This window comes from Triplophysa dalaica, chromosome 12 (genome assembly GCF_015846415.1).
Source record: "Triplophysa dalaica isolate WHDGS20190420 chromosome 12, ASM1584641v1, whole genome shotgun sequence".
Taxonomy (NCBI): domain Eukaryota; kingdom Metazoa; phylum Chordata; class Actinopteri; order Cypriniformes; family Nemacheilidae; genus Triplophysa; species Triplophysa dalaica.
In genome coordinates, this window is record NC_079553.1 from 17494735 (window position 1) to 17521762 (window position 27028).

Sequence of the window (27028 nt, forward strand, 5' to 3'; positions counted from 1 at the left end):
AATTTTAACTCTTTAGTATATTTGCCATAAAAATGTAGTAAATATTGATATAGCCACAGCTAAATTTCAAAGGTAATTATGGGTATAAAAGTGAGGTGAGCTTAGTGAAAGTTTTGGGGAAGGATTCCCTAGTCTACCAGACTCTGGACAGACTCCATACAGCCCAGATGAAGACAGCTGGATTCCCGGGCTGAGACCCAGGGAGGGCTCACTAAAGCCTCATCTTCTCCCCATCACAGGACTGGAGAGACCAGATGGACTTCAGCGAGGGAAATCGGCCCTTCATCTGTTTTGGACGCAACTCTGTCGTAAACAGTGCCCCATGGGAAGGCCAACCCGACAGTATGTCCAAACCCTCACTGAGTCTCGCTAGGACACAGAGGACAAACATTTTCTATGAAGCTTCACATAAAAAATAGCACCCATTCTTGAAAAAGGGAATGGCATGTTCTGAATTTCAAAGGTGTGAGAAATAGTAATCACTTCTAGTGCCTTAGATTTATAGACCACTTCGCAAGATGTAAGCACTGGTACAGAAGCACTTCCGGTTTCAGTTTTATTTATTTAATATTAGGCCTGTGATGGTGGCCGTGGGCCGTGGGCCGTGACAACTGCACCATCGCGATGGTAAAGTGCCATGGCGGTGATGAACTGCCACCGGCAGTATAGTGCACATCAAACACTGTGAAAAATATAAGTGAAATATTAAAGACAGTTGTGATAAGGATTGATATTTATAGCCTTAAGTTGTGGATGGATTTATTTAAAAGATTATACATTAATACAGTAATTATTCGCAAACAATTTCATTGGCGCAATTTCATTGGCCTGGTTTAAAAAAATATTCAAATGAAACAAAAGCTTTTTTATTTAATAATTCACTTTCTGATATTATTTAAGTTTTCAGTATTTCCTGATGTTTATTTAAATGTTTTATATGATATAGCGTACCATTTCACTGACGGATGTGCACATTAAACACGGACAGATGTTTCATCCTCGTTTATTTCATATCTCAAAATTTCAGGGCTTGTGATTTAACATTTTTGCCATAAATCATTATTATTACTCACCCTTTATATTTTTCACTGGGTTTTGCAAATGTATAACAAATAAAGTAGTCTGAAAAAGTGCTTATCAACTTTGTTGATAACACAGATTCAATCATTTTCTGAAAAACATCAAATTGGGACATTCCAGGGTTTCGGAAGGACAGCCAAGATATATAATAAAAAAGTTAAAGATATTCGTTTAACATTTTGATTGGATTGTAAATGTTCTGTTGGTTGTACTTTGTTTAAGTGTTTGTAAAGTTTAAAAAAACTGAAACAGGAAGTTCTTCTCGATTAGCGTTTGACCAGCATTGTTCAAGTCTTCCAAAGTGCTCCACAAGAGGCATTGAGTTACAGAGACCCAGGTTTCAACTGACCGGTGTAATATCCTGTGCTCTATACTTTCCTTTAAAAATGTAAAGATTAAAATAAAAAAGTTAGAACCGTAATTACAGTGGGAGCCATTGTGGAATCAGTACTGAAACTGAACGATTAACCATAAGCAACGAGAAACAGACAGTTATAATACCTAAAAAGTGAATATCATGAGGTCGTACAACCTTCTCATTCCAAAAAATAAACCTTCCTAAACCAAACCGCTGCTGAACAGTAGGATTTCTGATGTTGGTTTAACACACAAACACTCATGCAGGTGCTGTTCCAGATACAAACAAACGACATAGTGTGCTGTGGGAAACGGGGACTTTGAGTCTTTGGGAAGTGAACAAAAGGAGAATTATGAGTTGGGTAGAGCCCACACCACACTGCAAGGCCCTGCACACATGCCGCACAACAATGTCCCGCACCTGCCCACACATCCACTTTCTGTTAAGCCATCAGGGACTGAGAGACTGGAGGAACTTTTTATTCTGCACGTCAGTTTAATGAGCACATATGATTTTATATTTTACACCAAGCACCCAAAATAGGCCAAGACAATTTTTAACTGTATTTGTCTAGTGTTAATTTCCAACCCTGTGTGCACATTGCAACTGTTCATTCAAGCTCAACTGAACAAATCTCTCGCTTTCTCAAACATGTCTACACCTCAGCACCCCACTGCCCCTGAGGATATCCATTTATTATCAAAACAGTCTGAGAATAAAGAGAATCTAATGGGAAAACTTGAGAGGAGAAAAAACAATATTACCGTGTTTTGAGTGGGGAGATCTGTGAAGCCCTCTCACCCGATGTGAGAAGCTGAACACGGCGGGAGTTAAATTTTCCAGTTCAAGAGTTCACCTGTGCAAAAATCAGGCCTGGGAACCTCCATCTCATGCTACTGTGATCACAAGTACCTCCGCAATTGAATACTTATTGAACTTAAATTTATGACAAAGTTGAGAATGAGGGACAGCGTGGACAAGCTATGACAAATAAATTGGTGGTATGAATTTCTTTGAATTCTCTAAAAATAAGTCTCTATCTCTCTCTCTCTGTTTCTTAGTCAGGACTCTCCCGGCCGAAAACATCAAAGAAGTCCCTCACATTCGCTGGGAGCAAAACTTCAAAGGTTGGACTTGTTACTCTTTGCAAATATGTGTGTTCAGCTTAAGCTCGACCAAGATAACAGCCCCAAATACACGGTGGCAATTTCATACTCAATTAAGGCACCATTGCAACCTGAGAATTCACTTCTGTGGAGTAATTAAAGGAAAGTGTTTGGATGCAGGGAGAGTTGTTTAAAATATAAGGTCTCCTTTGAGTTGCATCTGCATTGAAATGCACCTTGAGAAACTTTGAGTTTCTGCTTTTGCAGTTGTGCATCTAAATGTGGCACACGTGTGCCGGATTTAAGCCTCTTTTACACCTGGTATTTAAATCTGTCACGGATAATCCAATCACAGGTGCATAGCTTTAAATACAGGTGTGAATAGGGTTCAGACAGACCATGTGAATACCAGGTGTATTGCTTGCACTTGGTATTAAAGGGACAGTTGACCCAAAAATAGAAATCATCATTTGCTTACACTTGAGTTGTTCCAAATCTGTGTACATTTCTTTGTTCTAATGAACACAGAGAAAGGTATTTGGAAGAATGCTTGTAACCAAACAGTTAGGAAACTGCCATAGTAGGAAACATAACAATAGTAGTCAAAATGGTCCCTGAGCAGTTTCATTCTCCAAAATATCTTCTTTTGTGTTCAACAAAAGTGTTTGTGTTTAGGGTGTATAAATAAATACAGATTTTTGGGGGTGAACTGTTTCTATAAAGTGTCTCCTGTCTTGAGATCAGATCACATAATGACAAAAAACAAGTGTAAACAATTCAAGAAAGACACAATTCTGTACCATTCTTGGAAAAAATATACTTAAAATAAAAATAACATCACTGCCATCATCAGACCAGTGGGATGGCTTTTATCATCATCACGTTGTGGTATGATGTGTTTTCGGGGTGGAAAAGTGTAGCAGATATTTCTGACTTCAGCATGCCATCACTTCTTTGTTCTTTTGCTCTTCCCCCCGATTCCAGAAAAAACAACACAAATGTGTGATGCGCAGCACAATTTACGCATCCACATCAGTGCACACAGCAGGGGCAAACACAGGCACACTCTGCTTAAACAGGGCAAAGCTTATAACCCCTCGGGGTGTTCGTGTGTTTTTGTGGAGTGGGTGGAAGGAGTCTGGGGTACACACACAAGATTACACAGATGCGCATCATGTCACATACAAACATTACATTTATACAGGATGTGTTTGTGCGTGTGGATTTGGGGGAGGGGTTCTTTAAGCTGAGAGCTGTGTTGGGTTTTACAGTCTACCACCTAATTACTAGAACACACATTTTAATCACACAACGTTCCACCGAGGACACACCGCACAACATTTTTAACTCCGTCCTCACCTTCCTAAAATACTCCAAACATTGCATTCTCAAACTATCCACACCTCTGAACAGCAGCTGATGTGCTAAACCTGAGAGAATATAGGTGAGACATCACCAAACTTTCTTATTGTCTGCTTTAGAAAGATATTGTCATGTGCTTTAATTAAAATCTTATTTTTCCTGACTAGAATGATGGGGCAGAGGTAAAGGAATCGACAATAATAAAACAGTAAAATACAAAAAATATACAATACACAATATTTAATTTATCAACCTGATCTCACTGGAAATTGTAACTAGTTTACGAGGTGGCTAATTCCTATGAATTTGTACGATGTGAATCATACAAAAACATACAATTATTTGAAAAAAGTAATAGGAGAGCCCCAGCACCTAAAACCTGACATCACTGGCGCGAACGCAAATCTTATTAAAACATACGTTTAAGATTGTTCGAATTTTTATGAATTAGCCACCTTGTAAAATAGCTATTTGGGATTGTGTTTCATTTACAAGATAACCAAAAAATATGCAATTAAAAAAAAGAGAAAATCCCAATGATGCAGTGGAGGATACACTAAAAATAATGGATTCAGTCAGTATCCATTTCAATCCTTATTCCGACATCACAAATATTAAAGGGATAGTTTACCAAAAAATGACAAATGAAGATATTTGGAAGAATGCCAGTAACCAAACAGAACCCAACCCCCATTGACTCCAATTGTATTTATTTTCCATACTATTGGAGTGAATGGGGGGTGAGATCTGTTTGCTTACTGACATCCTTCCAAATGTCTTCCTTTGTGTTCAGCAGAAAAAAAAGTTATTTATACAGGTTTGGAACAATCAAAATGACAGAAATCTCATTTTTTGGTGAACTGTCCCTTTAAAATCGATAAGTACAATCTAATTTCAAGTGTCTTAATGTTTTCATTTTCCAATACTGTATCACTTAAAAGAGCTACAGATATGTTTCAGATTTCCCCTCCAGGAAGAATGACCCATTGCATCTCTGATACCCAGTGGCACACTCCCCTCCAGAACCAAACAGTACCTAAAAGAAGCCACATCGGGAAAGTCACTGAGCAGGCAGAACAAAAAACCTGCAACACGCTCCTCTTACTTAACTAATAAACCGTAAAGCATAAAAAATAATGACAAAAAAGAAAGTGTGCCAGGTCTCTCTCGGGTGAACTGAAAACAAACAAACAACAAGACCCCCATGATGCATCACTGAAGTGAAGAATCCCTGAGATGCTGTCTCATTCTAACACATGTATTATTAATGACAAATGCTTCCGTTAATTCTAAAGCACAAGCGAACGATGACAACTGTTTTTCAATAACTGAAATGTGCAGCTGAAGATAAAAAGGCCTTTGATGGAAGACATAAATTCTAGAGAGACCCAAAGGCAACAGATTTAGTGATTTCACCAGCACTGATAAACTGATAAGATTGCGGTACAGAAACTGAACACTTTCAAATGCTTTCAAAAAACATCTTATTCCTTAAAAGTGCTTGTAGACTGATATATACAGAGTATGGTAGTATTTCTCACAAGATAATGGGTGACTTTAATATGTCAATGTCAGTTAATGTGTATGTGCAATTGACAATATTTAAGACTACTGCCCCTCACTTTCCTTTCTTCTAATGACATTTCCCTCAATGGAAAAGTTTATTAAAGAAGATAAACCAGGGAAATTTGTATCTTAGATTTAACTTCCAAGCACACAAGTGTCCTCAAGTGTTACGTGAATGTTTTGCCAACCCTCCTTAAATTCTTGTCAGAGCTGATCATCAGTTTACACTCCAAAGACACCAATGCAACAAGCAGACAACATTTTAAATATTTATTAAATAAAATATTTGAATAAAGAGTGAAGATGTCCAACGTTGGACATCACTTTTGGCCACAGAGGTAGGACTTTATCTTATGTGATCTTTTGTTCTCCTTTCCCTTAATGTAACCTGTTGTACAACTAACACTTAAAGGAATCAATAGCCTAACCCTAACAAAGAATGCACAGTTCAAAGTGAACTTCTGTAAATCTCAGGTGAAGACAGCCCCCTTTGTGATGTACTGAGCGTGGAAGAAAGAGGGTTAAAACTTCACATAGTCTGATCATTAAAGAAACCTTCTGTTTAACTGAGTTTCTTCTGCGTGTTCATAAATCAACAACAACTCCACAAGCCGCAGCTGAAGCATTAATACCCTGTGTGGTGAGCAGGCGTCTTAAATAGCCTGCAAGACTCACACAAAACAGACCCCTGTAGTTACCGCCATTAATCTTTGAAATCACATCTGCTCACTGCAAAATCGGTGCATACGGGATCCTCTGGCATAAAAAAAAGACCGAATCGAAACTGAGGGACATTGGCTTTGGGTTTTTTGGTAGAAGGTAAGCTATACAGTTGAAAACTGGAAAAGGTTGTTTAAGATCATAAATAGTACATGAGAGGAAAACTTGTAATAATTCATTAGATCCACTAAGGTGCCGGACTATAAAATGATGTTAGAGCATCAAAAAGAGAAATTAAGCGGCCAAAACCAGCAGGACGACACAATGGAATAATGAACAGCCTTATGTTGCACAGCATTTGCCTATAGATCCGGAAATGCCTCATGGACATGATGCCCTGGTTTCCGGAGAAGCATTTGTGTGTGTTTTTACCAGTACGAGTGAAGAATGTGGTTTGGACTCGGCTTTGAATCTGATATGGCTCAGGGCAACACAATACAGCTTTCATGTTTCCAATCACATCCGACTGAGCAATCTGGCTCCGCGGGACGTGCTGAAGAATGGGTGCACATACAATGTCAGCATGCTGACCAGGCAGGCATAATGTTCTTGTTAGGGCTGCTCTTTCTGTCAGATCTGGGCAGATTTCATGAGGTGACGGGAGCAGGACGCTGTTGTTAGCACTCTTTTTCAGAGAGATGATCGGAGAAACATCTGTTTTCTTCCAAAGTGGCATTTCAAGTTTTACGCTGTGTGATTTAGTAAGGGAGCATAAAAGCACAAAACTACACTCATGAAATGAAAATATGATCGGCTTAATCAGATCTGACTAAGTAAAGTATAAAGATAAGTAAATCTAAGAATAGACTGAAGTAGAAAACAAAAAAAATAAGGACATAAAGGAAAGAAAGAAGGGCTTTTGCCTGTCAAACTTAAAGAAATAGTTCACAAAAAAATAAACATTTGTAACGATTCACACAGCATCATGTTGTTTCATACCAATATAACGCACTTTCGTCTATGGAATTCAATATTCTACAAAAAATTCTCTGAACTCAATGCTGTACAACAAAGTAATCAAAAGCTTTAAAAAAGCAATAAAGCAATAAAAACATTACAGCTGTGCTTTTGTTGCCATATCATTGCTTACAATGTGATGGCAAGTTGAAATATGCAAAGGTGCTGAAGAGATTTGAGGTAAATTGCATGGTTACAAAAAAAATCACAATATGGAGCAAGTCATACAGAGTATGTTTTTCAAAACATCTCCTTTTGGGTTTTACAGAAGAAAGACATACTGGACGACACAAGAGAGAAGAGCAATGAACTATTTGTTTAAACCAAAGTCACAAAATCATTTACTGTATAAATGCCCATTTTTATAGAACACAGAGCATCCTTAAAAATCTAATGTCACATGACCTCTTTTACACCGAATATCACTTGTTTTGCAGTTCAAGCTTAAGTCCAACAAAGCCATTAGAAAAAGAGGTGTTTTTTAAAAGGGGACTATGGGGTTAACTGCTCTTATGTTGTTAAATAACGGGAATGTCAGAGATAAATTACCCAAACTAATTTCACGCAGTGATGATTGTTTCAGCTTCCATCAACACTGACCTGCTGGACCTCAGAGGATGAAGTGTAAAGAAACAGTAAAGTACTGTACTCTCACAAGACTGTATCCTGACGACCATTTCTGTTTTCTCTTAACCAGGTACATGTTTTATGTAGGGGTGAAGAAAATCAAACATCTACTTCTCACAGTCCTATAATGACATTCATTTGCCAAAATAGCACCAGCCACTAAAATATTATCATTAAATAACATTTATTTCCTCATAAAAAATCATTTCTACTAAAATGTCTTTATGTTTCCCCCATGTACAGCAACTCAATGTCACAAAACTGTCACACCAAACTGAATAAAAGTATTTTGAGAGTTATAATTAGACAAGTCATTTCCAGGGGGCAGCACTACCAGGTATTTGTTTTTTTCTTGAGACAACTTTAGCCAGAGGTCTCCGGCAACCTCCAATCAAAGTGAAATTCAAAACATTTGTTTGATGATTTCCTGCCGCACACAAACATGAAAAACCTTGCATGTTTGCTTAATTGATTTCTACAGCTCTTTTAATCTTTAAACGAGTCGCTCTTTTCTCTCGGTTTATTAGCACTCTTTGAAGTTGGCATTTCAAAATGGGGAGCTGCACAGCAATATGCAAATTATCATCTAGGAAGGTGCCATGGCCCCATATGAAATCGATAGCAACACTGGAGAGGTTTTAAACTCAGCGCTTACATAATATTGATTTTCCATCATAGTTCTGAAGCTGGGAACACATGTTGATATGTTCCCCACCCCTGTCTGGCTCGCTGTACATCAAAACCATCTTTTCTCCTCTGACAGCCGTACCCCTTTCTCCCACTAGTTTTATTCACCAGGCCAGGGACAACTCGTGTTGGGCTCGACAGAGCACAGGTGTGCCTCCAGTTGTGGCCCAGGTGCTCATTCACAACATTCTGTGTATTTGGGTCACTGTAAGTAAGACAGGAATACAGATTGTGATGGTGCCACCGGCTTTCAAGAACAAATACACACTTGCACATATCCAACGATCTAATTAGGTGTGTTTCTGCCAAACAATGCACACCAGTGCGCCTTTTTATCCCTGTTTACACTTGCAGTGGCATAAGACAGTTGGCAATATTCAGCAGACAGAGACAAACTCTGGAAGAAGAGAGAGATGTTTGCCGTAAAGAGTTCACATAATTATTAAGTGTCAGAGCTTTTGTGAGCTCTCATTTCCTCATTACAAAGGAAGACAATAGAGGAAGAAAAGATGCTGATGTCACAATTGAAATGCTTGGTGCACAAATGGGTTAGAAACTATTTTCAAGTGTCAAACAATGTTTATATGCATTCAAACCAAATCAACTTTAGCATGTGGAATAACGGAGATCCCACCTCTTAACTTTCATCTACATTGAGGTATTCCCCACCTTTTTGGGTGGACTGAATCCTTTGACCTAAATTACAAACCCCAGGGTTGGGAAATCCTACTTTAAATTCCATGAAAAAAATAATTTGACAAGCTGTGTCAGGTAGAGACAATCACAGAAGAAGCTCTCACCTTAAATTTCCGAGGGCTATTACACAACGATGAGCATTGTGCAATTCTTTCCAGTGGCTGGACTTTCCACACAAAAGGGAACACTTCGTCCTCATTGATCTCTTAATGGAAACGTGTTCAGCTAGATTGAAAGACGAATCAAAACCGCTCATTGGTCGAATGGGATTTTTTATCTCTTTGTTTGTTTCCAGGCTGACTGATATGAGTTCAATCAGGCCGGAACAGCGATCGTCAGCTTTGATAAATAAATTTGCCACTGAATTCCCGTGGCGGAAGGTTTAAATTGAATGCGTTTCAAGAGCAATTTCCTTTTGCCGTGAAAGTGAGTGATTTCCAAAAAGGGGGGTGACGGTGTTCTTCGGCAAGAATTAAAATAAATCTAAGTCAGCGTGACCAATTTAACAATTAAGATCAAAAACAGGGGCTGAAATGAAAGCCCCTGTGCGGCAGAAGCTTGGTGCAGTTCTGATGACCTTGTCCTAATGAATCATTAAAAATGTCATGGCTCTGGGCCACTCTGCATTTCCTGTCAATAAACTATTATAGAACAGCCGGACTGAAGTTCAATTAACCAAGAGGACAGGATTTGGACAGAGAGAGATCAAAACAGCTAAGCTGGGAAAGGGAGAGATATGAATTGTTCTGTACTGCAAACTGAAAAATTGTAACGAAACAGTTTTATATGTTCGAAAAAAACTTTCCGAAACTTGTTAGACTGCTGGGGGAGTGTATCGAGCACAGAAATACTACGTAATACGCCCAACTCTTTTTTTGACAAGTTGACCATCTTAAGCATGAGAAGACAGCATGTTTTAAATTGTAAAGAAGTCACAACGCATGACACATCGTTGCAGCACTCCTTTAAAATAAAAGTGAGACTGAAAGTGTCTTCCAGGAGCAGACTTGACAAAAACCGACAGTCTTGACTTTTTCACCTGTGGTCTCATATTCCAATATCCAAATAAACATACTGTATGCTTGGCAAGAACACAAACACGGCCATCAGTTACACTAAGTCAAACTGACCCAGACAGTTCTTTAGGGCGTCATTTACAACCAAAAAAGATAATTCTGTAAAGCTTTGGCTTCCTCACAACACTATATCCCGCAGCAGTCTTTGAACTTTTACGAACCCCCACACAAACACACACGCTCACTTGCAAAAGCATGCGTTGAAACGCACAATTAAAACCGCTTTGTCTCAAACAACACCTCATATGCAGAGACACACACATACACTGTGTGGTGTTCAGAATAACTCAGAGCAGGGTGAAATCTCCTGTGCACATTGCTATAATGGTCCTTTCTAAAGTGCGTGAGCAAGGATCATGGTCAAGTCCTTAGGCTACCCAGCGCAGATGGGAAAGGACTAATTGTACGAACCGAACGAACGGGTGAGAAACGGGTGGTCTGCGATGCCCCCGAGCTTTTGCATTTCTTCTGCTGTCTGAATATGACATTTAAGGGCAAGGAACCCAAGAAGATTTGTTAAAGTAACTTGAAGTAAAGTATAATCTAACGACAGGTCATTGTTTTATATTTTATATTGAATTCTGCGTAAAATGACATCTGGCAGGGGAGGAAAGTGCAAGCCATTGTTTGCTTGTGGATTTATTGTCAGTGCAGACGTAATGAAGAGGTAATTGATGGGCCACTAGCAGTAAACAAACCTCCTCAAACTGACAGCATGCATAAGTGAGCATCTCTTCAGATGACTAATGAGTGACATGTCTAATAACCTGCCAAGGGCTGCCATCATAACTGTCTGGAACATTCCTGTTTCATTTTATAAGGCTTCAACATATAACACTCCATTATCTATCATTTGTCATTCAAATACACTTTGCTATGCAAGGTACAAATGATCATTTTTTGTTAAATTTAACCCAATTTAGAAAAGCAGTGCTGGTGAAACGATATCACAGCAGAATAGGACTGTGAGCCTTTTATGGAAACAAACTTGGGGTTAACAGGCCTGTTTAAAGGCAATGGCGATGGTTCTTGTGGGAATCAAAGCAGCAACCTTCTGGTTAAATGTTTAAAACTTTTGCTTCTATATTGCCTCTCAGTTGGAACATTAAATTGCAGTATACTACATATTACTCTTTCGTGGACTTAAAGGTAAAGTTTGTAAGAATTTTGCAGTAAAATATCCAAAAACCACTAGGCCAATATTATATATTTTTTTCAGCTGAGTACTTACAATATCTCAAATGTTTCCAAATGCTTTTAAATTCGGAGAAAATGGCCACTCTTAAGAGTGGAACGGGGCCGTATGGTCGCCTTTCAATGGCATCATGGGTTACCCTTTGTTACCGCCTTTACTGACGTAGCAACCGCGTGAAACTGTCGTAGACAGATGCAGAAGTAGTTTGTACCATCGGTCCGTCTAGCATTATTGCAAACTATGTGGGTACGTTCAAAATAACTTTTAATATGATTGATTTGTACATTTAAATCTGCGCAGTGTTATCACACCATCGAATTGGACATCGAATTACTGTAACATCTATGACTAACAATTTATTTTTAAGCCTTACATTACTCAGGTCTAATTCATTATAATGAAACAAAATGATTTCATCAAACGCAACATTTATCAGACGTTCCCGTCTGATTGATGTATCCGCAGTACTATCAGCGGTGGAGTTGAAGACAACATATCCCATCATTCCACGCTTCTACACAGCGTCATCAAGCTACGCGATTGTTGTTGTTTTGATTGTGCGCCCCCTAGCGGAAATTTCTACAGAATGTACCTTTAAGTCAAATGACATGAAAATGACAATTCCTTTGAATTGTAGTCTAGGGCTGTCAAATAATCAATCGTGATTTATCGCATTCAGAAAAGTAGTTTTCTTTCACATAATATATATATATCTTTGTAATGTGCATATTCATTTTGTATATATAAACACATACATGTGTGTATGTATATTAGTGGTGGGCATAGATTAATTTTTTTAATCTAGATTAATCTAGATTAATTCCAAGATTAATCTAGATTAATCTAGATTAAAATGGCTCATTTGAATTCTGCCGAAGGAATTCAGAATGTGTGCTACCCAAATAATGACTAAAAGTAAGTCTTTGAGAACGGGTGTCTAAAGCCAGGTGGCGCATTAGACCAGGGGCTCATCTCCTGTTTCCAAAATGCATCACAAACTGCTTGAGAAAGCTGTTCTACTATGATAATTGGTGATGAAAATTAAATTATGTTCAATAAAATGAACTTGTGACTCCTGAGATAGGCGCAGGCTCCCCGTGACCCGAGTTAGTTCGGATAAGCGGTAGAAAATGGATGGATGGAAAATGAACTTGTGTTTACTTCCGCATTAGCTAAGGGATGATTTGCGTTTAGGTGGTACTTGAGACTGGAAGAGCTCCTACAGTACATTTACATTTAGTCATTTAGCAGACGCTTTTATCCAAAGCGACTTACAAAGAGTGAGGGAGCAACAAGCGATATGTCATACAGGAGCCATAATACATTAGATCTCAATACAAAGTTACTGATTTTAACTAAAGCTAGACCACTACCTGTTGAGAGAAAGTGTTTTTTTTAAACCAATTCCGCATTGCACAAGGTGCAAACAACCTTAGTCTTGTCGATGTTTCCATTGGGAAGCTTTTTTAAAATTAATATTCCCTGAAGCAAACCCGGCGGCTTCATAGCTACATCCATGTTAGCACGTCACGTTTGATGCGGTAATTTCACAGTAACGTTATATTGTGTTCAGACCAAACGCGAATGGCGTGTCAAGCGCGAGTGATTTATATGTTAATGCAAAGAGCAAATAGACCTACTTGCTGCGCGAATCGCGCGAATGAAGCCCTGGTTATGAGATGATGAGGCGGCTTCTGCTTCCGCTTCCGCGAATGACGCGAATCACGCGAGTTGAAAAATCTCGTTCTCGCTCCGTACAGTGCAGTTAAGCTGGTATACATCCGCGCTAAAATATCAAGGTGAAAGTCATCATAGCTTGCGTAGTATAGACCCAGCTCCCAACCCAACTTTGAGAATAGATTAACGGCGACAATTTTTTTTAACGCGCGATAATAGTCTCACTGCGTTAACGCCGTTAACGGCCCACCACTAATGTATATATATATATATATTTTTATTATTAAGATGGATTTATTTCTATTTACAAATAGTTGAAATTATAAATATATGCATGTATTTGTATGTGTTTATAAATAGAAGGTTAATGTGCACATTAAAATACGCATATTTTGTAAACTAAACCTTTATTCTTGATGCGATTAATTGCAATTCAGCCCTAAATTTTACCCGACAGCACAAATCATTATCATAAGCTTACTGTTGTGAATCAGGTTAAGGAAGGGAAGAGTTTTGAACATTAATTTTTTTATGGACTTAATAACTGATTTTTGTTATGGATTGCAGCTTGAAGCTGTCAACATGTTTACAGGCAAGTCAATTTAATGCAATTTTATTACTATAGATGGTTTCATCTGACTCACGCACCAGGCTTAGGACTGAATGGCTAGAAATATAACAATTTCTATAATTTGTTTATACTCAATATACATTTATATTAAAATTTTATTTTAAATAATTGTATTAAATTTAAAATAACAGTTAAGCAATAAATACAAGTAGATAACTATCTGACACATACAGACTAAACACAAACACATTTAAATAATTATATTATTGGCCCAATACTCTCCACCTGTCCTTAGATGTCAGTGAGCACAAGGTCTGCATACTGTACCCTCCCTAGTATCCTAATAGGAGCTGACATCTCCCTGACCTGGGCATGCACACAGCCCAAGATGGGCTAAGGAGTAGTTGGACAGGCAGTCGTCCGAACATAAAGTGCATGTGGGGAAAGCAGCACCTAATTACACCCACAAATCACACGACAGCAGGGAGAAGAGCAACCGTAGCTGAAGGGAAGCCACTAAACTGCACCGTCAACTCCTACCTCCTGCTGTATGCTGTTAAACTCCATGTCCTCTTTAAAGATTTGTTTAAATATTGACATCAGTGAGGTTAGCAAGGGTGACAATATCCAATAACTGTAGGAATATGGACGGAAAATACACAGGCTAGTCTTCACTTATCATCATTTATTCATCCTCATGTCGTTCAAAACCTGTATATGACTTGTTTTCTGTGGAACACAAAAGATGATATTTTGAGAAATCTCTGTACAGTTTTGCATCCATACAATGTAAGTCAATGAGGTCCAATGTTGTTTGGTTACCAAAATTCCTCAAAATATCATATTTTGTGTTCTGCAGAAGAAAGAAAGAAAGTCATACAGGTTTGAAATGACATAATAGAAGAAACCATACACTATATGTATATCAAACATCACAAATAAACATGGTACTTGATTTAAAACACAAATAAGTCATTGAAGCAGGAACAGTAAAACAAAAATTTAGCAACCAAAGTAGTCCCTCATAGTTCGACACACTGAACATCCTGCGTCAAATTGTACATCAAGTCGAACATAACAGAGTCCAGCGAGTGGCCTACGGGAACACGCAGAGCAGCGCAGATCCCAAACGACAAGAGAAAGAACTCCCGCCAGGGACCCAGACACTCCATCCGCGCCACACAATAACCAACGCCAGGAAGGCAGGCCAGCGGGTTAAGGTAGACCGGATGAAACACTACAACAAGCGACAGACTGTACCGTGGCACACCACCTCAGCACATTAAATTGTCCAGTTGAAGTAAGACCTATTGCAAACAGTTTAAAAAAGACAAAACAAACAAACAGCCCGGTATGAAGCGGCAGCCAAATGCGCACAGATTACTCATACCGGAAACGGAAAAGATGTGTTTACATTTGTACAATATAATATACAAAACTATGTCTTCAGAGATTTATAAAGACATTAAGTAATGAACCGTGATGTTTGTATCACGGAGTAGCTTACTAGTAACTATTAGTCGTCGTCTGGCGTATTCGGAGCGAAGATCGCTCTTTGTAAATTTTGGTCAAATCGAGGACCATGCGTATTGTGCACAAGAGACGTCAGAGTAGGACTGCAACAACTAATCGATAATGAAATCTATTACTTAGTCTGTGACGGCACTTGCGAGCTGCGCAGTTATAAATCAAGCGCGTCTTCTTCCCTTTTAAAATGACCGTTTACTCCGTGCAGCGCGAGGAGCGCTGTTTAAAAGTCATACGTGTTTCTCCGTGGATGGGTCTCTCTATGCAGCACAAACTGCGCAGTTAAAGTCACACGTGTCTCTCCGTTCAGCGCGAGGTGTTTCGCATGCACCTCTTCAAACTGCGCAGTTTTAAAGTTTAAAGGGAAGAGGTGTTTTATATGAAAAAAATAAGATTTTTATTTGTAAAACCCAATTTGTGGCGTTTGCACTCTGCAAAGTACAAAATAAGATAAAAACTGTTGGTGATTTATTTAGTTCAGAGGTGGGAATTAATGATGTACATAAACTTGAGGAATATGTACACTTTTTAAGTATTTGTATTTATTATTACTTTTTCTGTTTACTATTTCCTGTTCTTCACTACATTTGAATGACTAATAATCTCACTTTTCATGCCACGTTTGGGAGAGATTATTATCAATTGCTTCTAATATGACACACCTGAATCAAATCACCAGGTGTGTTAATTATGGAGACGTTCACAAGGTTATTGAGTTCAGTTGTGTATACTTTTCCCATATCTATTTACTTTTAATAATAATAATATAATAATATTATATTATAAAATTATAAATATAAATTAAAATAAATATGATAAAATAATAATTACATTTTTATCCAATTAATCCGGGGAAATAATCGTCCAACTATCGATCGGTTTCGATTATCAAAATAACCGTTAGTTGCAGCCCTAAATCAGTGTGTGAAGTGCACATCATAATGTTACCATACGAAGTAGGAACAGACGACGGCAGAAATCCAGGATAAACATCGGTGTAGCTATTCCCAGATGGAAGGCGCTGATGAAAGACACATGCTTTCAAAGCGATGCTGAAGTTGCCTGCTTTCTGCTGGACCGGTAAACTAATCCAACTTAAGCAATGTAAATGAAAACTGTTGTTTGATAGCTTTAGGTACGATTTATATTTTATTTACAAAGTTCGGGAGAGGCACGTGCAAATAATTTTGATTGGCTGCAATTCTCAAACTCACCGCTAGTGGCCCCACACAGCAGCTTGAGTGCAAAGATAGTAGTTAATTTTTGGGGATTGTATTTACATAACACCTTTTGTAGTTAATATTATTAATTCCTTTTGTTGTAGGATTAAAACAAGGTTTAATTTTTAGGGTTTATAAGGTTTAAAATTAAACATTTTGAATCTACTGTGTAAAACAACTGTGTTAAATCAACCATCTCATGTAACTGAAAAAAGAGAGTCATAAATATATAGGCAAAATATATATTATAGGGTAAAACAAACAAGATGTATGGAGCTACATGACACAGTTCTCTCATTAACATACCAAAAAATCATATGGATTCAAAGGGCACTGCAAGTGAATAACATCTGCCCTCATTTAAAAGGTTAATGGCTGCTCTTGTTTTGTTTAACATCCAACAATTAAACCTTGCTTCCTTTCTTGGGCCATTGCTGCTCCACACAAGTTCCTGAGGATGACTCTAGAAGATTTCTAAGTTTTATTCTTTGTGAGGATTTTTCTAAATTTGGGTGCAAAGGATCCTTAAGATCTATGTGTACGGCCTGCAAGCAATTATCAGTGTTTACCAAGCCAAAGAAGCCACCACGGGAATGGTCTATATGAGGATTAGAAAGCTGCCCCATGGTCGCGACTATGTGCACTGCATAGTAATGCTAATGCTAATTGTGCAGGACAAACTGTTAATCCTCTCTGCTCAATGAATGGCTTCCTGATTAAATGGCAAGTGACACTGGAGTGAGTCAAGCGTGCTGGTGTCTCTCATCCACTGCGTTAATACAAATGTGACAAGCTAATAATATAACAGACATGCTGCTGGCATATCACAAAAAAGGTCCATATACACAAGGTGCTAGCAATGGCAAAGTTGTGGGTTTGATGCCCGGGGAATGTCTAGAAGGAAGTTAAATAAAAAAGCACTTTGTGGAAATAAACAGGCTAAATTAAAGATCATTTATAGGGGTAGTTCAACCTCCAAAAAATAACCTATATCACTTTCATATGCCAAACACAAAAGAAGGTTTATTTTTGTTACCAAACAGTTTGGGACCCCATTGACTTAAGGACACACTGAGACTCACTGAGACATATTACATTCATAAAATCATATAGAGGTTTTGAACGGCATGCAAATAACTAAATGATGTAAGAGTTATCTTTATGTGAACTAACCCTTTACGAAAGACCAAAGAAAAACTGCAAATGAACAAATCCTGCATAAAGAAAAAAGTTGACTGTGTTTACAAAAACATCAGTGGGTCTACATGTGTCCCAACTGTGCAATTATTACCTGAGAGATACAAAACAGTACAGGGGCTAGTAATGTGACTGCACTATTAACACAGATGGGACGTTCTTATCCAAAACTCACAAGACAAAACAAACAACACTCAAACTGACTGTGTTAGCATGAGGCTAAACAATGGATTCAAAAATAATTGTCTCCCAGAAGACCTTGCATTGGCTTGACTTCACCATACAAATGTTGGGAGTTAGACAGTCCTTCAAACTGCCTCTGATAATGAGTTAAACAAAGCTCTTCTGCTGCCGACAGGACAACGTTCCTATTGTGCCGAATTCTCGCAGAATTGTTAAGATGACACTCCAGTGTGTTTTAAAGAGTCACAAATGAAAGAGAGGCATAATCGAATGGAAGGGTGTGTTCTGGGTTTTGTTAACCAGACTTGTGTTAGGCAGACGCTGCAGATTCGTAAGTGTGAGACAGGTTTTCATTTCATTTAAAAGGCAACATCTGTCCAGTTCACTAAAGCATTGTAACAAGCTCTCATCCCAAGTTCAATTATCCTAATTCTGCAATCAGGAGATGGAAGATCATTGGATCAGACAACAAATTCCTCATAGATTTCTAAGGGAATCCCAATGCACACTCTTTCAGAGGAAAAAGAGGAAAAGCCAGACAATTTCAGTAAACATGTCAAGAAGAATATTCATTTGATCTCTGAATTCACTTTGTTAAACAATCACTGAGATGACCTCAATCAGAATCGGAAACCTCCTTGCATTCGGGTGATGGACTGGACCCTCACTTGCAAAAACAAACATTTGCTTCCCCCAATGTAAACTCCACATCCTGCCCCGGTGCAGATATCTGAGACCGCATGTGACTTCCAGGTGAAAAAATATCAGTAATTACCCCAAACAAACAGCAGAAAGAAGATTTGCTTTGAGAGCTCTGATTAGCAAAATCAGCCCTGCATGACCTAAACCACTTTACCCAAACTCTGAGCCATATTGAGAAGACTTTCTCCATAACATTTACGTTCACTTAAACCCAGTTACTTGATGATACCAGGTGACCTCATTTCAGTATAGCCAACATGTCGTAACATATTAATTTCCAAATAATTCACCATGGTTATCCGGTAAAGTACTGTACATTACCTCACTGGTTATTGTATTACAGAGAGAGACATATCAATGTGGCTTTATTTGGGAATAATCAAAACTTAACTGTCACATATGTTAACATCCACCCATCCATTATCCAACTCGGTTGTTTTCTATATGCCAATATTGGTTACAAAATTATCAAACTGCTGAATGCAAACATCTCACAATTAAGAAAAATAAAACTTTAAAACAAAGTTGGAACTCTAGCCTCACTTGACAAACAAAAAACAAGAATAGATTAGAGCTGATTAGAGCTACAGAATATAAAAATATACAATTGTATACTTTTGAAATGTACATACAAAGAATGAAAATCCTGTGTATAATAATCGTAAAATACATCAATACGTTTCATCAGACGGGCGCGTGCCTGACCCTCAGTTAACTTCCGGTTAACTAGTGTCTAATAAAATAACTATTTATATTTAATGTTGTTAAGATGAAACCGTCAATAAACACCTTTACCCTCAAAAAAAATCTTGGCTTTTGATAAGGAGTTGTATTGAATATTATCAATGTTTATTCTTTCACAGTAGACTGCGGATGATACATAAAACATTTTTCATTTACTATCCATAAGTTATGTTCTTTCTTTTTATCTAAGTAGTGTGCGTTCTATGAAGCGCAGGATCAATTCCAGGAGATTGAGGATCTGAGAGGATCGGTACAGCCTACCCGTTATTCTGTAAGATTGAGGGGCTGATACTGTCTAATTTTGTGCTTTTAAAAAACAATCCCTTCAATACGATATCTGGTGGCTTTGGTTAATATGATCAGCGCACTGATAAGAATTAGGTGTTAAAATTGTTTTGCTAGAATCTGAAGGTATCCTTCCAAAATGAGTAATGTAATTCTTTCCTTTCATGCAAATGCGTGAAAAAGTTCATTTGTATACAACACACATTTATAATGGGATGTGAAGCAAAAGGCTGCATGTGTTACCTCTCATGTTGTGGATCTTAACCATGACCTCGGCGGTTTTTACCAAACGGTGCGCTAGGTACACGCGCCCCGACTCTCTCTCCATCTGAACCGGAGAGTTTCCCTCCGAAAGCACATCGAACCACTTTTTCTCGAACCTCTGCTCCGGTACCGTAAAGATCAAGTCTCCGACTTTCACATTCTCAGACACCGTAACGGTGTATGTCAATTGTTCAGAGACGGCTCTTGGCTTCCTCCCTTGGGTATGGCCATCTTTCATTTCGTTTTTTAATTTTAATTGTAGTGAGCTGTCGTTCTTAGGGACTATATTAATTATAATCGTCACGTTCTCATTCGCGTTCTTGCAACCCGACAGGCGCGCGCTCACTGTATAGCGCGATTGGAATTCCCCGTCAAAACTTTTGGTGGTTTTTAAAACGAATCCAGTGTTCTCCAGATATTCAATCGAAAAATCCGAGGAGAACTTCCCTGTTAAAGTTGGTTTTAGTTCTGGTATTTTGGAATCTTGGCATTTGTCTCCAAATGGTAATCCAGTGACCAACGTTCCGGCCGGTGCGTTTTCCTCGATTTGTCCATATAAAATAGTAGAATTCACGATGTTAGCAGAAATGAAAAACAGTGTTACTAAAAGAAATGAATAATTTGATCGGCCAAATCTCGTACCCCGTAACTCTGCCCTCATGATTCCATTTATTCTGTCACTGTATTACTTGTCCTTAAAAAGTTTGATCCCTTATGAACCAATATTAAAGAGAAGAAGCAAGAAAGTTTTCAATGTTAGATTCAATTCAGTACGGCCTCGTGATCGGCATCGTTCAACCTTACTCTTTCTCATTCCCTCATCCACTGATACACAGCATCTCTAGGCTCCATGTGGTACCCTAGACCCCGCCTATGAAGGTTCAGCCAATAACATCGACGAAGAGGTTTGGCTGGGTGTTAATGCCCGCCTACCTAATCTAAATACCAGTTCTTTCAGCAGCGAAGACACAAGACAACTTGTTGAGTTCCTTGATTACCACCTTCAAAATGATACAGTTCCTATCAGTTATCACAATATTGTTTTGTGTAAAATCCATGATCACATGTGAGCAGAATTTAAAATATGTTTTTTGTATCAAAATCATTTTTTTTGTGAATCTGTACAATATTATTTTGAAAAACTTGTTAAACTTTAGATGTGCGTAAATTGCACTCTTCTAACTCATGGTTTTGTTTAGAGGAACCTTTCAGTTTTGAAATTAAGTAGAAGTGACTGAGTTGAGGCTTGAGACATAATGATGCTTCATTCAAATTCCCCAGACTGATGCAAATCACTTATCATTTATTCGACCAAGAGCCTTCTCATACCTCCCCCGTCCTCCCAGATTTCAATATTCATGAATGATCACATGAATTCCTGCTAAACACCACATTTGAAAACCAAAGTGCATGCTGGGTAACTGAAAGACAGAAAAAGCTGCGTTTGTGTATCGTCTCACAAAGATCTCCTTATTACCTTGCTTTTTTTCTTTTTTATCGCAATCATGTAAATAGAAAGCATGCAAAAGGTGAGATATCTCATATGAGTTACCATTTAACTTTCAGAAGACATTGTCTCAAACTATGCCCTGAAATGTCTGCCATTAAAAGTAAAATAATAATAATATGAAAAAAACATTTCTAATAACATTCTATTCGGATCTTTACATATCTATATGCTTAACGATCATACGTCAGTGATTGCACTTCAAAAATCTGTCATTCATTTACTCACCCTCTTTTAATTTCAAGATGTATGAGGCGCAATACAAAAAAACACTATTTAAAGAATGTTGTTAACTGGCACCAATTCACTTGCATTGTTTTTGTGTTCATACAATAGAAGTGAATGGGTGCCACTACTGTTTCGGGTTTATCAAAAGAGCTTCTTTTTTGTTTTGTGTTGAAGAAAACATACAGATTTTAAATGACAAGAAGGTTGGTAAATGATGACAGAATTTTAATTCGCCATTCCTAATGACATTAAGTGAAGAGAGGTCGTTTCGATAGGGGGATGATGTTAACGGTTTTTATTAAAGATTACAAGTACAAATGAATTAAAAAAAATGATGTGCACGGATAGATAATTTAAAGTAAGTACTTTACCACTTTGTTTAGAATGATCATTCGCAATTAGAATGATCATTTTTTTATTTCATGCTGACTTTAACATATCACTTTCAGGAGGGTTAATTTCCCTCTGTAAAGATCAGGACAGTATGTTTCATTGTGAGCTATAAATTGTTCTTCTGGGAATGGACAAGCACTTAAAGGTAAAATCAAAACAAATCAGCCTGTGACATCAAACAGCCCGTGACCGTTGATGCTACCGTGCCGAGCTGGAGAAAAGCCAGGCAGTTTTTTATCATGTATGTAAATTAATGCACATGGTCGATTCACAATTGCACACCCCTAAAAATAATTGTTTTCTTATTAATCCACATATAATTGTTTTCATGCCTTTTCATATTGTAATTAGGATTAGCAGAAATTACCATTTTAGAAATGCATGATGGGTACATACTGCTTACTCATTGTCTGTATTTTCTAGGTGAGGATGTGAATAGGATTGGCTTGAATCCAGTCTTGTTCTCTTGACATGTAACAATGTTTTTCAAATCCAACCGCTTTTCAAATGGAAATGAAATTAACAGATATGAGTGCCATTATGGACTCTGTGGTGGGGATTCATTACTTTTTTTTTCCCCTGAGGCTCTGCTTGCATCTGTAACCATACTGTGCACTTTTAGGGTAGGTGAGCATCTGGGCATGTCTGAGAGTCAGTAAGTGGGCACAAAGAAAATTGTTCTCATTCTGAGGTCATTTGTAGTTAATCGCTGCTCTGGGGAGATAAGAACTTATCGAGTCTTTTGTTTACCGAAAGGAACACTGTTGTGTCAATGTCCCTTGTCAGAACGGCGTTGAGTAATTATTTGGTGTTATGCATGTGTTCATATTGTGCTCAGATGTGCACCAAACCTTTATCGTGATGAAAGAACACACTGCCAAGATGAGGACAGATCCACACATGGGAATATTTTTCTCTTTTCCCATCCGGAGCTTCACCATGTCAAAACTCGACCGTAATCATTCCAACATTGCAAAATATACAAGATACGATCTGCTACAGCCAATGGTGACTATACAGAAATATATACATGTGCGATTAACCAATCAGAATAAAGTCCAAAGCACCGTTTCATAATTAAACTTATGAGCATGACTATAAGTTATGGCCACCACAACCTACAGTAAATCTCACTTCCTTCTTTGAAATTTGTTCGCTTCATTTCGAAAGAAATAAGTAGCGTACACTGTAACGAATTGCTGTAAAAACTACAGCGTTATTTTACAGAAGCTGACTGTATTTTAAATAATACAGAATATTGCTGTAAAGTGCAATGCATTCTGGAGTCACGTGACGGATTAACTCAATGTACAGAATATTGCTGTAAATTTCAAATCTACAATGGCGGGATGATCTTCAACAGTCGAGATTGGGGTAGTGCTCAAAATGAATGATTCACACCTGTGGTAAGTAACTTATTACGTATTTTTTTTCCATATTTGGTAACTATCATGCTGGTAACTTTATATAGAGGTATCTAAATTCGCGTTTCATATTGGTAAACCCAGATTCAACCTCCATCCGCGGGGACCGAAGGAGTCTTGCGGGGTTTCAGCAGCGCCGTCGCGGTAAGATTTCAAACATTCTCCGTCGCTATAGCACCTGAGGACAGAAGTTGTTCATGTTATTTAGAGTTTTTGTTCACACCAGGAGTGAAGGCGTATGTGACGAGCTACAGTTCATTGTATTAGTAAGTTGACGGTTGTTTTTTTAATGTTGAACATCGCGCCCGCCGTAGACTCGGTAAAAGTTACATGCTTCGACAGTTGGGATACCACACTCGCTCGTGATTATTTTGTGGTGTAATTCAAATTTGCAAATGCAGTCATCCGTTAAATCGAGCGCCCAAATTAAAATGAGTCACCATAGCTTGAGGTAAGTCGATGTTCACGGAGGATAGCCCGGTAAAGTGATTAATGTACGTAACCATCTAGATATACAGTTTATGTATCGGAGGCCAGCTGAGAGCTTGAGCAAAAGACGTTAGCGACACCCTCATTGTATAGCAGGCCTGTCTCCCAAATAGGACCGTTGGAGGGTGGGAGTGAGACCCGTTACAAAATACTAGTGTGACAATTTCTTGACCGTGACATCCCTAACGTTAGTTGGATTACATTTCTGTATAAGTACGGTTTTAAGTGTAAGTTACTCTGTTTAATTTGCTTAGAGTTTGTTTGTAGAGTCACTTATACTAAAATGTAGTTTAAATGTAAAATGCTTAAAGATAATTGTATAGTCACTATTAACTATTACTATTGTCACATGTATAATTGTTTGTTTTAGGACACACTTTGCCATGCAGGCCACTGGATGCTGACTACTGAAGGTTAGGTTGTGTGTGACGGTGCTCAGCACAGCTTCATGTCTGGCCTTCCCACTCTGTTCATAGCATGTTACATATTCAATCTTGAGTACCAGGATGGGGCAAGCGTGTATCTTTGAGTCCAATGAAAGGTATTAATTGAACAACTTCCTTACCTGCTTTTTATAGATATGTTTATGTTATATACCTGTTAAGACCTTTAAAACAATATTTCTCAACGAGAGATGCATTTTTTTGGGGCAAATTATTTAGAAGTCTCCCCTATTTAACACTAGCAAGCTGATGATTTAATTCATGTGTTTTAATATAATATATTTTGCACATTTAATATATAACATTTAGTTTTTCCTGACTCTTTGTAGATATTAATCCAGAGAGTGGAACAAGAAGCGTCATCTAAAATGCCAGGATACAGAAGAAACAGGTTGCAGTGAACCCACATGTCGCCGCTCTTCTAAACACAATGATGAATATTCAGTGTAATCGATGAAAAGTAAGAAGCACACACACACACACACAGGCACACACACACACACACACACACACACACACACACACACACACACACAGATCTCATCATTGAATTACATCATTTTATTATTCTCTGACTGTATATGTTGTCCTCTGTTTTTCTCTGACTATAAATTGAATATCTAACATTATTCTCTTGTTTCGTTTCCATAGTTCCAGCTACTTGTTGTGCTCTGATGGATCAAGATGTGGACCGTTTTACAGACTCACTTTGGCCTTGTTTTGCAATGTTGTTTCATGATGGTAATGTTGGTTAACGTGTTGTTTAAACATGAATGTTTAAAGAGCCATGTTGGATACTATGAAGTTGTTACTGAATAAAATTATTTCATGTACAACAACGTACACAATTTGTCTGTAATGTATTTTTGTATCAATTAAAAAAAAAAAAATACTGTATATCCAGTATGCAAAACATACTGGATATACAGTGATTTATGTATTTCTTCTAAATAAAGTAAATTAAAATCAAGCAATTTGCTGTAAAAAATACAGCATTATACTGTTACTATTCAAAATTACAGTTTTTCCTGTATTCTGCAATTACAGTAAATGGCTGTAAATTAAATTACAGTACTGTGGCTGTACATTTTACAGTAACTGGCTGGCAACCCTGCTGCCAGTAGTTTACTGTAAATTTTACAGGATTTTTTTTACAGTGTAACCCTCGCTGAAAGACACGCGCATGCTTTAAATGGATTGAAGAAATCACCTGCACATTTCTCTAAAGTCAAATAGACTTGTTTAAGCATGAAAGCCCCCGCAGCAGCCCACCTCCTCCTCCTCTTCACTTCTCTTGAGAAGCATAACACAAATTACAGCAATTTACCCCAAGAGGCCGTGTGTGTGTGACAGCAGAATGGGTTTCGAGTTGACGGTGTCGAATGTCGTGTCACAGTCACTCGCGCCAGTCTTTCATCATATTTTGGCATGCCTCTCTGTGGAAAAAGTGACAGGAATAAAGAAAGACCGCAATCTCGCAAACCTTGAGTTTCTCCGTCAAAGGTCACCCGAACTGACAGGAATTCTCTCTCTCGTCATCATTGCCTTATTTTCCTCTCATTTCTAACTGTACACTCTCTCTCTTTGCTTTGCTTTTCCTCCTTTGCTCTCACCTGCTTCTCTCTTTAATCTAACTGACAGTCAAATGAATGCCAGGTGGATTTCTCTTCCTCCGCCCCCCTCGCATCACAGACAGAGAAAGAATTATTCAACAGTCGGAGGAGCCCCGCTCGTCCATCTCCTCTGTGTGTGCAGAGAATCGCTCTCTGTTCTCCTGTCGGCTGTATCAGATGGCTGACTGGCTCTTCATATGCTCACTGACAGACAGGCAGGCGTGTGGGACGCTCCCTGGGCCCGTGCTCGCAACTCCAGAGATAACATCCTAAATCAGAGCCTGCAGAGCTTCTTCTCGCTGTCACGCTGTCCTCCTACCAGCACTTCTCTGTCATTTCTGGATGCATCTCCTGCTTTTCTTCCTAGGGCTTTGTGCATCGTTATTGTATATGTGTTGCTCTCTGCTTTGCGGTCGTGAGCTCATTACACAGTTATATTTTAAACCTCAAGTTGGCTCATTTTGAGTTTCATGATCATTTTGTTCAAATTCCCTGTTTTAAAATACTTCCCAGTGAAAGTTGTATTCTCAGCATCAAGTCTTTTGAAACCTACTTACATTCTGTGGTGGAAAACAAAAAGACAAATGTTGAAAAATGTACACTGCTTTTTAATCATAGAACGAAAGTCAATGGGGGCAAAGGCTATTGGTGGTAGCTTTCTGCATCACATCTCCCTTTGTTTTCAACATGTGGAAGAATCAAGTGACACAGGTTTGGAACAACACTAGAGTTAGTAAATGATATTTTGTAACAACAGTATCATACCTTTTGTGGTTAAAAGCACTTTTCTCCATTCACAGCCATATGAAAGTAAACACATATCGGTAACACATTAGATTCCCTTCATAAAGCATTTATAAATGTGTTCATTAATGATTAACAAGTCATTTATGAGTGCATTATAAATCAGTTATAACTGCATAAATAAAAAGGGGGATTATACCTGCCAAATAGTGAGCCTTTTTTAACTCACTTGTTATAAATGCTTAATGAATGTATATATTTTTATTTATATGATTTGAAAGCAGATTCATTGCTAGCTTGATGTTGTATGCGAAATAGGCTGTCAGACGGGTGACTGTAGGGCAGTGGTTCTCTACTCTGGCCCACGAGTTCCATTTTCCTGCTGAG

General features: G+C 38.2%; 1 protein-coding gene and 1 long non-coding RNA gene across 2 annotated transcripts in view; one reads left to right on the forward strand and one right to left on the reverse strand.

The window, feature by feature from the left end:
* si:dkey-22o22.2 (neural-cadherin) overlaps positions 1-20561 on the reverse strand; it is a 102505-nt gene extending 81944 nt beyond the window's left edge. Inside the window, exon 1 of the mRNA XM_056763533.1 lies at positions 19780-20561. Coding sequence (XP_056619511.1) covers positions 19780-20461 — 682 coding nt within the window. The 5' untranslated portion in view covers positions 20462-20561. The remainder of the gene's footprint in view (positions 1-19779) is intronic.
* Positions 20562-23120: 2559 nt separating this feature from the next.
* On the forward strand, positions 23121-25149 carry LOC130433160 (uncharacterized). The gene is made up of 4 exons (XR_008908543.1): positions 23121-23334; positions 23437-24382; positions 24614-24744; positions 24936-25149. It is a non-coding gene; the product is annotated as an uncharacterized LOC130433160 (long non-coding RNA).
* The last annotated feature ends 1879 nt before the right edge of the window (positions 25150-27028 follow it).